We start from the raw sequence: 12,462 nt of genomic DNA, 5'->3' as shown, positions 1-12,462 counted from the left end.
CCCCCCCCAGCTACTTACAGCATCTCGGTTAATCGACGCTTCCTGGTCGCAGGCCCAGCGGCGGCGAGGCAGAAGCAATCGGGGCACGCTCCCTTCAGCCTCGGGGAGGACGAGGCAGACCCGCCGACTGACGCGCGGGCGGACGCGGCGGAGGAGAGGCCCTACCTGCTCTCGTTCCCGGCTCAAACCGTGGCCCGGCAGCTCACCTTGCGTGACGCCGTGAGTTGTGCGCTGGCAGCTGTCATGTTTGTAGGCGTTAGGATGCGTCGCTTGGGTGATGCGCGCGCCGTCGAAACGATCTGCCCTCGTTCATTTATAATTTGTCAATTCCACCACTCGGTGAGGGCCACACTGCACCACCATGCTGGTATGTATGTTACTGGACAACTGTGAAAAAGAGCTTCATAGCTCAGCGGATTGCTACAAGTGTAAATAAATATTATGATTCTGAAACTCATTCGCACCGTACGTAGCCAACCGTGCTAATCGGGGGTGCGGGGGAAGGTCAACAAACTAAACACAAAAAGCAGTTCTGAAGAAATAGTTTGGGTTGGTGAAGGGAGGCAGCATGGACATGGGAACATATAAACAAGTACATTCCAACCGTGGATTTTGTCGCACTGGCCATGCTTTTAGGGCCATGGTTAATGGTGAAATAGAAGACAAAGGGAATAATGTGCCCAACGTGTCGTGATGCCACCAGCTTTGTGAAGAACACTTCTGCATTTGTGCAGACATATGTCCGGCATGGGTAATTCTTTGTAAAAATACATTTAATCACGTAATTTTCTGTCATTTTACTAAATCATGACGCTGAAAATGGCCCATTCTAATTGACCACCGTCGATGGATGATTCACATCCACACGACGCACCATCTGTTCTGCACGTCAATTATTCATTTCCTCCTATGCTTATTTATATCTGTGGTTTGGAGTGGTGGCAGGGTGTGAGTTTGATTTTTGGCCACGGTTAACGTCAGCGGCGAGCGACATCTGAGCCAATCCCGGTGTCCTCCATTCACCGACCCCGCACGAACCCCTTTCATCCAACAGTCGATTGACAAAAAAAGTCCGTTATTTCATTCTTACAACAACAACAAATACCCTAACCGCGATTGAACACGTGTCGCGCAGGAGCTCTTCAAGAAGGTGGCGCCGCACCACTGCCTGGGCTGCGTGTGGTCGCGCCGCGACCGCAAGGGCAACCGCCACCTGGCGCCCTCGGTGCGCGCCACCATCGCGCAGTTCAACGCCGTGGCGGCGTGCGTCGCGTGCACCGTGCTGCGCTGCTTGAGCGACCAGGCGGCCGCGGGGCACGGCGCTCCGGGTACCGGCGCGCGACACGCGGCGGCGCAGCGAGCCCGCGTCGTCGAGCACTGGATCGCCGTCGCTCAGGTGAAGACGGCTCGCCGAGCCCCCCGCCCCCCCCCCCGGCCTGGACAGTTCTACTGCTGCGACCGTTGTGCCAGAGCCGGGAAGCTGGGTCGTAGCGCCCCCCCCCCTCGACCCCAGCTGCTTGCAGCAGCAGCAGTCTGTGCATCCTGAAGCGGAGTTATGAGGCCGGCCAGCTGGACGCTTCCAATCGCCACTGGGTTTCACTGCGCACCTTGACTTGACACGTAGCCATGCGGTTGCCTCTGACGGTCAAGTCTTGATTCCTCTTTTCTTCTTCTTGGTTCTTTCGGTAAAGTCACGTAGAAGGGAAGTAATAAAATAATAAAAATAAAACATTGTTTTAGCGACTCATGAGTTCACGTCCAGGTTTGGTTGCCAGAGCACAGCCTCGTAGATGGGGAGTTCAGTTGATGTCTTGCTGAGTTTGCAATGGATCGCAATGTGGTCCACTACTACGGTCTGGTTAAGGGATCCCACCGTTTGCGTGCCACGGGCCTCCTCTGCCACGGGTGCTACGCAGTCATTCGGTTCGTTGTCGCGCGCCATTGTTTGTTTGGGGCAGGTTTAATACATGGTGGTGGTGGGGGGGGTTCAGCGTCAACCCTTGAATACCTGGGGCGATGGGCAGGGAGGGGGCAAGCCTGGATAAAAGAAAAACACGGATAATGCAAAGCAGATGTAAACTGAGTTATAAAACACACACGTATTGTTTACTGATGGAGAAGGGAGCAAGGAGGCAGCATGTATAGTGCGTTTTTATTGCTTCTTAAAGTTATCCGTTTAACCTCCTGATTTGAATGCGGTCCTTTTGGTCACCGAGTGATTGCTGACCCTGAACGAGTTAGCATCAGCAAATAATTAAATCGGCACGTGTGTCAGGATTTTTATTCTCAGTAAGCGCGGTTAATGCGCAAGTCAGATGATCCGCTCGCAGGTAACAGCGAGGGTCACTGGCATTCGGAAGGTCTCTTACGCACTCCTCTGTTGTAGCCACGCCCGCGATTTCCTGGAATTTTTTGCCGCAGGACTCTGTGGGTTACGTGATGGAGCAAAATCCGAGGTTTGTGAGGGTCGACTGTCCCGAAATGGTTTTTCGTATGCAATTTGGATTCTCAGAAAGTCTTGAAACATTTTTTTGCAAATCTCTCGTTGTGCCGGCATCCAAGAGACTCGTTTGTTTTGAACAATTGCCTCTGACGCCGTTCAATTTCTTTCTCGCAGGAGTGCCGGATGCTGAAAAATTTCTCTTCCCTCCGAGCCATTCTCTCTGCACTTCAGACGAATCCAATTCACCGGCTAAAGAAGACTTGGTGCTGCGTGTCAAGGTTTGGAAACAACCCATCTGAGTTCAAGCACCCGTAGCAGTCACATCGGCGTACTCTACAGTTGTGCAACGATTTGCCCTCCCCAGAGGTTCCATGAATTGGCATGATTCAGGCATCATCATGACTTGATTACAGAACGTATTCCTTTTTGTGTTATATATATGTACCGTATTTTTCGTGTCGCGTCCCCTTTTTTTTCGTCTCGTATTTACGCGTGGTTTTTTTTTTTGCTTGATTAGTCTAAACGTAAAAAAGAAAATTCATACGAAAATTCATACGAAATTTACATTCATTGTATATGGGATCTATTTTTACACACCGACGCTAAAATCCGAGTTGCAGGTAGAAGGACTGAGGCTGGCTTACATTCACGACCAAATGTTTTGTTTTTCTTGGCGTGAGGCGTTCGCAGCGGTGCTGAAGGCTTTCTTCAAAGTGTCGCTTTTAAACAACACTTACATGCTTACATTTGCAGAGAGAAGATTGTGGCATTCGCGGAGCTGTCAGAGATATTCTCTGATGAGAACAACCACTTCACGAGCCGAGAGCTGCTAATGAAGGCAAGCGAAACATCCCAGGGAATGATTAATGAAACGTTCCCTCTCAAACGTAAACATCTCAACTGCTAATTTAACAATGTGCTCCATATGCCCATGCAACATATTGTTTTGTTTGTGTAAAAAAAAAAACGACGCTTTATTTATCCGTTTTTTTCTTACAAAGTCCATTATAATTTTTTGTTAAAAAAATGTCTCAACCAGAATGATATCACAGAAACAAAATTCCTTTGGCGACATTCGGTATATTATCCTTACTCTCTCCCCCTTTTGCGTGCTCCACTTTCCTCAAATAAACCAGGAGGGTACGTCCAAGTTCGCGAGCCTGGATTCCAACGGCAAAGAAAGCCAGAAGCGGACATTCAAGCGATTTCAGACTGCGAAGGAGCCGGTGAGAGAGGAATCTGCCCGGGGGATGCCTCCCCCCTCCCCCCACGATTGCCCCATGGAGTGTCGCGGAGCGCTGCAGAGATCGCACGATCGCCGTTCTTTTGGCTGCCATTCGACCGAGCGGTCGCGTGTAGTTGTCAAGAAACAAAAAACTCCTGGCTGAACCGCGGTGTCAGCAGCAACGTTCGCAATGGCCCGGTATCCCGAGCGCGACCTGCCCGTCTTGTCGGTGACGTGGCCGAGCGGTAGTGCCTTTTTTGCCGATTGATCGCGGTTTCGAGCCCAGCGGCCACGCTGGTTAAGACTGCGGCTCTGGTAACAAGAGAAATGAAATGCGCGCACCGTCTGCAACGCAGTGGTTGCCAAAGATCCCGTGACGTTATTCGAGCCGGCGTCACGTACCAACGTAGGAGATTACTTGGGGAATTATCTCATTGGTATATGCCACAAAGTGACATCACCCCTTTACTTTGAAACGATTTGCAGACTGCAATCGTCTGTGAAACGTAGCGCCTTCGTGATAGCCTTTGGCTGCAAGGATGGCACCAATGCCAAACGCAGTCGTGATTTGATTTGGTGTTATTGTCTTTGCTGCAGGGCCTCATGCAGGGAACCATTCCATACTTGGGAACGTTTCTGACGGACCTCACCATGTTGGACACTGCCTTCCCAGACTACGTAGAGGTACATGGCAGACTTCATCTCTTCTGGCACAGAAAAAAACAATTCGTGTCTCAGCTTGCACGCATACTGTACAGTATGTGCGCCACGGATAGTAAAGCTTAATATTTTTTTACATTTAACGATCATTCTGTTATTTTCTTTTTCTAACAGGGTGGCCTGATTAACTTTGAGAAGAGGAGAAAGGTGAGCATTTTATATCACAAAATTATCAATGTTCCTGTTTATGAGTGGTCTTTAATTCGACCTTGTAATTGCAAATCACCCAGAATGAGCCCGGTCAAAAGCTAAGCGGGTTTGAGCCTCGACGATGATTGGATGGGTGGCCACATTGCACAACAAATTTGTGCATGGGCTACTGCATTGTGGGCAGCAGAGGATGATGCAGCCAACTCCACTTAGGTCGTGTACCTCTATGCTTCCACGTCCAAGTTCCAGGCCTTTATTCCACATTGACCAGCGTGGTGCAGGATGGGCAAATAACCGATATGACCCGCCCGGCATGGGGAGGCTCTAATCTAGCGGTGGAATAGCAGAGGCCTGGCTGTACATGGACACAGAATTTGCTATTTACACGCTTTAAACGTGAGTGTGTTCGGAACGCATCAAACGAATAATCTGCTCCCACGTTTACTTAATGCCAAGCGACCAGACTTTAATGTAATTTTTGTTGTGCTTTATTACAGGAGTTTGAAGTCATTGCACAGATCCGGTTGCTGCAGCTGGCTTGTAACAACTACTCTTTGAGCCCCGAAGGGAAATTTTTGGACTGGTTTAACCGGCAAGAAAAGCTGAGCGAGGAAGAAAGGTGCGTGTGTGTATGTGCGCACGTAGCGAGCGTTACGTTAATTTATTTAGACTTTTATCCCGTTCTGTTTTGTGCGGTTATTATTTCGTCGCTCCGTAAAGCTGTATTTCAATGCCTCATTCGCGAGGCGGCCTTGTATTTGTGTGCAGGAATTATCGGCCGATTATTTCATTGTGGTTCATTTTTTACCCTTTGCCACGGCGGCGCACAACTGCCCGGAATATCGCTGGGACCTTGAAACGTTCATAAGCAGGCTGAAAATCAGCCGATTCTAATGGTATCCCTAAATGATGAGAAAACCCATCAGATAAGGAAGGCTCCCCGCACACTTACCCTTTCTGCTCTGCTCTAATGAGTTTCTCATCGTTTGCAAAAAGTGTCAGGATTGGTTTCACGTGTGTGTATGTGTGTTGAACTTCTTTCGCACCATACGTCGCCAACCGTGCTCATCGGAGGCACGTGGGAAGGACAATAAACTAAACACAAGGCAGAGCCAGACGATCCTCAGTGCCCACTGATTGCTTGTCCAGATAAAGGCCTCCGAGAGACAATGCAGCGGTCACTCATTGTGTTGGTGCTGCTTAAAGTAACATGGCTGCAATTGTGTCTTGTTGTCTACAACACCATTGCATTGAGCATCGGTATAGGCGGTATGGCGACAGCGTGTGCCATGCAAGGCACACCATAAGAACTTAGCGTATGGCCACATTGGTACCAATTGTTATTACTCTCAAGCTGACATGGTGCTCTTGCCATCAGCCCCCCGCCCGCCCGCCCCCACCACTGAAATTGACTTATTGATCAGGCCTAGACAGGGCATTCGCGTAACACGTGGGTTGGTTTTTTTTTAAGACCACCAGGCCACCCAACTGGCCCGGCAAATTACTTTTCTTGAATTTAATTGCGTTTCGAGGGTTGGGGCGTATTAATTAGTTCGGGATGGCCTCATTTTACATTCATTTTTTCAACGTACGGCCTCATTACCCACGTGGCTTGCATGCAAATGCCAGGGGCAAAGCGGTGCCGTTGGGCGTGAGCCACCACAAGCGGCGGCTGCGCTGGCAAGTTGAAGGACGGGGCGTGAGAGAGAGTGGTGGGGCAGGCGCTGACGCCGCCGGCGGGGCGGCGTCGGCGCCACGCCTCGTCTTTATCTCCGCGCAAAGCCCTAAATCGTGTGCGCACACGGTCTTTCCCACCCTTCAGGTAATACCTGCAACTTTTGTACAAAATGTAATGCTGTGGGCGTGTGTTTTAAATCTTCTGTTTGTTGTTGTTGTCGTCGCTGCTGCTGCTGCTGCCCCCCAGCTATGCACTCTCGTGCGAAATTGAACCCCCCACGGAAGTCAGCCCCACGTCGCCCAGGCAAAGAAAGAGCGTCGTCAAGCGGCTCAGTCTGTGAGTGTCACGGTCCGCGTGCATTTGTGAACGCTTCTCCCGGAGCTGATCGGCGGCTGCAGTGCGATCTTGTGCGTGTCTCTTTTGGCACGCACGCCGTTTCAAGTTATATGGGGCAATCCGTTTCTGCGTAACATTTGCCATATGCAAAGAACATTTTAATTTATGGCATCACTGAATGAATCACGTTCATAAAGCCATGTCGTTTGTTAAGTGAGACAAACCGCACTAACATTACCTGAATTATTTATTACCCTCATCAGGACTTTCCTCTTTTTTTGGCCGATGAAGTTGTTGTTTCATGCCAGGTTTAGTGCTTTGTCATGTCCCCCGTGACAATTGATTTTACATCGTAACTTATTAATACGATGAAATGATGATGACGTTGACAAGAAATTTCCAATACAGTTTTGTACTTTCAATTGAATCCAATTATTGATATTTTACGCCGCCATTTGCACATCACAAAAAACAATTGTTAAAAACGGGCCGCACAGATAAATTTATACGCACGTACAGGTAATATGTTGAACCTTCTTTCGCACGGTACGTAGCCAACCGCACGAATCGGAGGCGCGGGGGAAGGACAACAAACTAAAACACAAAAAGCAGTTGTAAAGAAATTCGTTTTCAATCTAGATTTAAAATCAACAGCAGCGACGATGTTTTATCAACCAAAAACGATGCTCCCATTGCAATCAATCGACGGATCGATCCTTGTCCCGCACACACAGCCTCTTCATTGGGGTTGACGTGGCGCCAGGCAGCCCCCAAGCCCGGACGCCCAACGGCGAAGTGGCCGCACTGGAAGAATCTCCCGAGGGTGGCGCTGCGGGCGCCACGGGCGGCGAGGGCTGCGGCCTAGGCGCTCGCGCGGGAGACGGAGCACTGGCCTCCGGTGGCGGCGGCGCTGGCGGTGCTGGCGTTGTTGGCGGCGAGCGTGCCGACTGCCTGAGCGTGGCGTCGAGCGCCTCGGAGCACGACGACGTGGGCACGCCCGCTGATGCACCCGACGGATGCCCCAAAGAGGTGTGGGCACCGCCGCTAATGCTGCCAAAACCACCTCATCCGCCACCACCTCCGCCACCACTACCACGCCACCACCGCTAGTACCGACTAACAGTTACCGCCACCACCACCACCACCATCATGACCGCCACCACTACTGCTGCCACGAACGCCACCACTGCCACTACTACAATCCATCATCACCACCACCGACACACGACTCACCAGTGGCCGGTTACATGAGACAAATCAGGTGAATGTGTGCCATCGTCATCATCGTCGTCATCATCAGCTAAGATCAGCGGCAACAGCGAGATGAAGGCCTGCCTGTGTCGCCGCGATGGTCCTGCGATGCGACAATTTCATCGCACGCTTCCTGTGCAATGCGTCATTACTTGCTCGGCTAAATAAATACGTGTTTCTACTTGTGTTTCATGTAACTTTACAACGTGAAGAATATCGTAGGCAGCTTATGGATGGAATAGAGCGTGATTGGCCATCGCTCTTCAGTTCTAGTGAATCCTGATGTGGACGCAGGACGAGTGGAGGTATTCAGGGATGAGGGTTACCGCGGGTCTCGTTGCCTTTCCGACGCATAACCCGAGAAGTGTGGGAATTAGCTGGGGCGCTCGAGCGACGGGTGACAATTGATTCATGGTTATTACTATTTGTTACTACGGCGCAAAAAAAAAAACATTAATTCCATAACGAATGACTGCATGCATAGGCAGGCTACCTTGCGGGCGACACACCCATTGTGCTGTCATGCCGAGGCAAGCACACCTCTTGATGCGCCGCCAGGCGGGAAATTGCGCGGGCAGGCGGGCGGGCGAGGGCGTCAAGCTCTCGCGTTGTTCCCACGCTTCGCGTTCGAGGTAAACAAAAGCGCGCGCTCGTTTGCGAAATCCGCAGCTGTCGACGAGTTCCTCGCTCGCCTCGCTCCACTCGGCCGACGTCTCCTCGGGCGTCTTCGCTGGGTCGGGCGTCTCCTGCTCGTCCTCCTCATCCTCGTCCTCGTCATCGGCGTCCTCTCCCAGGTCCTCGTTCAGGCTGCACGGTCAACGGTGAGGACGCTCCCTCGGCGTGAACCAATGACAAAGCGTTGGAGGCTTAATGATTCATAGAGCTGGGAAAAGCCTCTTAAATTCCCCCGCCATTGTCCACTCGGCCGAAAAAAATGGGTTACGCCGCGGTTAGTCAATCGGCGGTTCACGTTTGGTGGGGGAAAAAAGTGTGGGGGGTACCCCCATCTCTTCCAAGACTTCTTGCCAACGTGGAAGAGAAATGCTCTCTAAGAACCCCCTCTAGTGGAGCCCCTTCCACCAGCAAGGGCCGCATGATAAACCCCTTCCCATTGCGATGACGTACATGTACAATGACGTACATGTACGTCATCATCATGGGACCTCCCTTGCCAGTATCAGAGGCTAGGTTTTAAAGAAAGCTGTCTCTGGTGTGGACCAATCAGTTGCAAAGACAATGTATTATATACTACCGGAGCATGTCTTTGTTTGTTTGCATGTTTGCCACAAGTACGTGTGGTTAATGCAGACATGATTCCTTGCAAAAGGTTTCTGTTTTGGTCTTTTAACATCTTAACACAACTGTCTTATTGCCAGAAAGGGTAAAACATATTCTTGTATTGTATACGTCATCATTCTCATTCAGCATCGATGACTTTATCGATCCTGAGGCTCCCACACGGCCATGCGTTTGGCACAGTTTGGCGCCAGCTATCGTAGAGTGGCGGTCGTGTTGCTGCAGTTCTCTGCGGTGACGACAATCTCTTGAACACAAACGATGCCACGCCTCTCTGAATAAAATTTACGCTGAGCCTCTTCCATTTTCCGAGATTCAGCAGTGAGCGGGACACCCACCCCGCAACTTGCAGACGTCTCGACACTGAAGCCTCCACCTCCCGCACTAAACACATCTTCATCGTCCCCAAAATTCACGCAACGTCGAGGAGGCAGTCCGATTAGCATGGTTGGCTACGTACGGTGTGAAAGAAGTCCAACATACATACATACATACCCCACCTGTACACCTCGCTTCCCGTTGAGCCATATACACACATTGTGACGAGCTCTACCACAACCCCCGCCCCCCCGCTCACCCCCACCGTCCCCCACCCACCACCGTCCTGCAGGAGCGTGTTCAACAAGACTCACCAGCGCTCGGTCTCCTGCTGCTCGGCGGTCACCCGCCCCGTCTACAACCGCCAGTCGGACGACTCGTGCATCATCCGCGTCGTGCTGCAGTCGCCCAGCGACGGGAACCTCTACAAGAGCGTGCTGGTGGGTGCAGAGCGAGGACGCGAGGCGGCTCTGCCGGTCTGCGCCGTTTTGTCGTCGCTCAGCTTTTTGAAAGGGGATCGGTTGGTGGGACGATGTGAGCGGGTCGATGGGACTCTGAAGTTTCAAGTTCAAGTTAATTTATTAGGTATAGCCCAATGTGAGAAGCTGACGATATGCAAATAGATGGGAAATCATCTGTCAGTGACATCAGCCCAGAGTTATGATCATGCTGCTGATGATGATGATGATACAAGATATGGTTAGCTAACTCGTCCGGTGGCTTTGCTGCACGCCTGTAGTCCAGCATTGTGCAGGCCAGGATTGGTGGTTCACACACAAGAGCTAACTTTAAATAAGCAGTACTTACAAATGGTTAATTATTTTTGTATCTAATCACGTTGCACTGTTTGCAGAATCAATCAAATTCTATATATAACCTCTTAACGACATTTCGCCTTCTGAACCCCAACCCCACTCTGCTTGCTCAGCTCACCAGCCAAGACAAGACGTCCAGCGTGATAGGGAAGGCGATGGTCAAGTACAATCTGGAGATGGAGCGAGCCGAGGATTACCAGCTTGTGCAAGTCATCTCGAACGAGAGAGGTGAGCCCCGTGCCAACTCGCAGTCGTCCGTAGAAAGCATCGATTTAGCCAGGAAATGTGCTCTCCGAATCAATAATTTGCGCCGTTAATGTTTGTTCTCCACAAATGGGTTTGCTCGATATGTTTTTGGCAGTGGAGTGGTCGGATGGATGGTCGGACGGACGGATAAATGGGCTGTTAACTCAAATTCGTTCCCACGTCCCGTTTTGCGCCGCATCGTGTTTTTCGTTTTTCGCAGAGCTCGTGATGCCTGACCGTGCCAACGTCTTCTACGCCATGAGCACCTCCGCCAACTTTGACTTTGTGCTGCGCAAGAAGGGCTCTCCGCGGCCAGCCGGTCCGGCGGCGCCGCCACCGCCGCCGTCTCGCAGCCAGTCCAGCTCGTCGCTGCCCAACCTCAAATCAAAAGGGGGCTCCCTCACCCAGCGGCTCAATAGGGCCGCCCTGTAAGGCAGCAGCAAAAATCAGGAGATGCTCCAACACGCCTGGGCCGCCGTTGTCGCCGCTGTCGCCTCTGTTCCGTTGTGTCGGAATGTCACCACGTGACAATGCCCTCAGGCCCAGGATGGATGTTAGTTTTGTTTGGGGGGAGGGGCGGACGTCGTGGAATCCCGTCGTCAAGAAAACAACGCGATGTCGCTTTGAGAACGGCGATGCTGGCCATGACTTTGTTGGGAATGAGTTCACGAAAGCCGATGCTGTACGTAATGTGTAGATGGAAGTGAGAGGATGTGGATTTGCGTAATGCCGTGGTGTTCTGTGGGGAAGAGAAAAAAACTGGATGGGTGAAGTTGTTGAAAGTGCAGGTTTGCGTGTCGAGTGGAGACATGGTGGTATCTTGGTCTGAATATGACCCCTTTGCACTTGTTTTTTTTCGAATTGCGAATAGGTTTGTTTCCACTAAATGAAAGCAAACATAAGATGTTTTTTTGAAAATCATTGAGCTATCAACTAACATTTTTGACAGAAATAAAAGAGTACAACTCAGCTGTGTTTTGAGAGGTTCCAAGACTTACATTTGTCGTACGGGCTTAGTGGCTAAGTCTATTTAATTTCAAAATTATCTTTAAATTATATACATTGATATGAATTTTGCATGTACTGTTGAAAAATATAATTTCTGTACTGTAATAGCTTTTCGTGTCACTGAATATTTCGCAGTGATAATGCAATTACAACACTGCCCTCTGGTGAAATATAGTGAGTATAAAAATGCATTTGAATTCAATGGCTGGCAAAACTTCGTTACGTCGGAAATTATTGATTTGGGTTTTTTGTTGTAACAGCGCCACAGTTGCTCGTGCTAATTTAACAATCGTGTGTTTTTAAATTCTGCACGAGTTCTGCAGATGTCCCTCTCCCTCAGCTACAGGCGTGGCTATCGTGGAGTCGTTTAAGGATCGGGGTTTCCATCTTGTCCACAGACCAAATTTCGGACGCATTTCTTAGTCGGCCTCAAGTCTATCAAACCTGCTGCGATATACAGTGATTAAGTTCAACACGACAACGACAACGCCAACGCCATGTCCACTTAATTTACAATTATACAACAGAGTGTAGTATTTTTATTATTATTATCAGATTTTGTAAAATTTTACTAATACCTGACTAAACATGTGGAGCACACTTGGGGTTTAAGACTTCGCACTCTAAAGTATAATCAAGAGGGGAGCCATTAACAGGCTTTCTTTCAAATGGTTTATCTCTGCCTGTTGGGAAAAATTTACTTGTCGTTAAAAAAATATTTTTGCTCATTTGTGTCATTGCTGGAAAGGAACATCTTAAAGCCAACGTAACGTCTTGCAGTACTTAACGAAGTCCAACCAAAATATTACGTAGACATTTACATGCCCGCGATTCCGGTAATGGTTTTATTTAAGTTAAACGTCTTTACCGTCATCTCAAATGTTTTACACTTTGAAGCTTAATTTGCCAAATTTAATAGCTGTGTGCAGTATTATGTGTGTCATTATGTAATGCACTCAAGATTGTCTCTTGCCTG

General features: G+C 49.8%; 1 protein-coding gene across 1 annotated transcript in view; it reads left to right on the top strand.

Annotated features, from left to right (window-relative positions):
- LOC144724299 (ral guanine nucleotide dissociation stimulator-like 1) overlaps positions 1 to 11,221 on the top strand; it is a 53,858-nt gene extending 42,637 nt beyond the window's left edge. Inside the window, exons 6-19 of the mRNA XM_078603308.1 lie at positions 53 to 219; positions 1,136 to 1,396; positions 2,618 to 2,721; positions 3,197 to 3,281; positions 3,580 to 3,669; positions 4,266 to 4,352; positions 4,503 to 4,535; positions 5,036 to 5,157; positions 6,463 to 6,552; positions 7,287 to 7,581; positions 8,473 to 8,624; positions 9,710 to 9,857; positions 10,346 to 10,460; positions 10,699 to 11,221. Of these exons, the coding sequence (XP_078459434.1) occupies positions 53 to 219; positions 1,136 to 1,396; positions 2,618 to 2,721; positions 3,197 to 3,281; positions 3,580 to 3,669; positions 4,266 to 4,352; positions 4,503 to 4,535; positions 5,036 to 5,157; positions 6,463 to 6,552; positions 7,287 to 7,581; positions 8,473 to 8,624; positions 9,710 to 9,857; positions 10,346 to 10,460; positions 10,699 to 10,910 (1,961 nt within the window). The 3' untranslated portion in view covers positions 10,911 to 11,221. The remainder of the gene's footprint in view (positions 1 to 52; positions 220 to 1,135; positions 1,397 to 2,617; positions 2,722 to 3,196; positions 3,282 to 3,579; positions 3,670 to 4,265; positions 4,353 to 4,502; positions 4,536 to 5,035; positions 5,158 to 6,462; positions 6,553 to 7,286; positions 7,582 to 8,472; positions 8,625 to 9,709; positions 9,858 to 10,345; positions 10,461 to 10,698) is intronic.
- Positions 11,222 to 12,462: the final 1,241 nt, after the last annotated feature.

The sequence above is a fragment of the Lampetra planeri genome, chromosome 20 (assembly GCF_965212315.1).
Source record: "Lampetra planeri chromosome 20, kcLamPlan1.2.h2, whole genome shotgun sequence".
Taxonomy (NCBI): Eukaryota; Metazoa; Chordata; class Hyperoartia; order Petromyzontiformes; family Petromyzontidae; genus Lampetra; species Lampetra planeri.
Note: the sequence above shows the minus strand (reverse complement) of the source record. Positions and strands in the feature narration are given on the sequence as shown.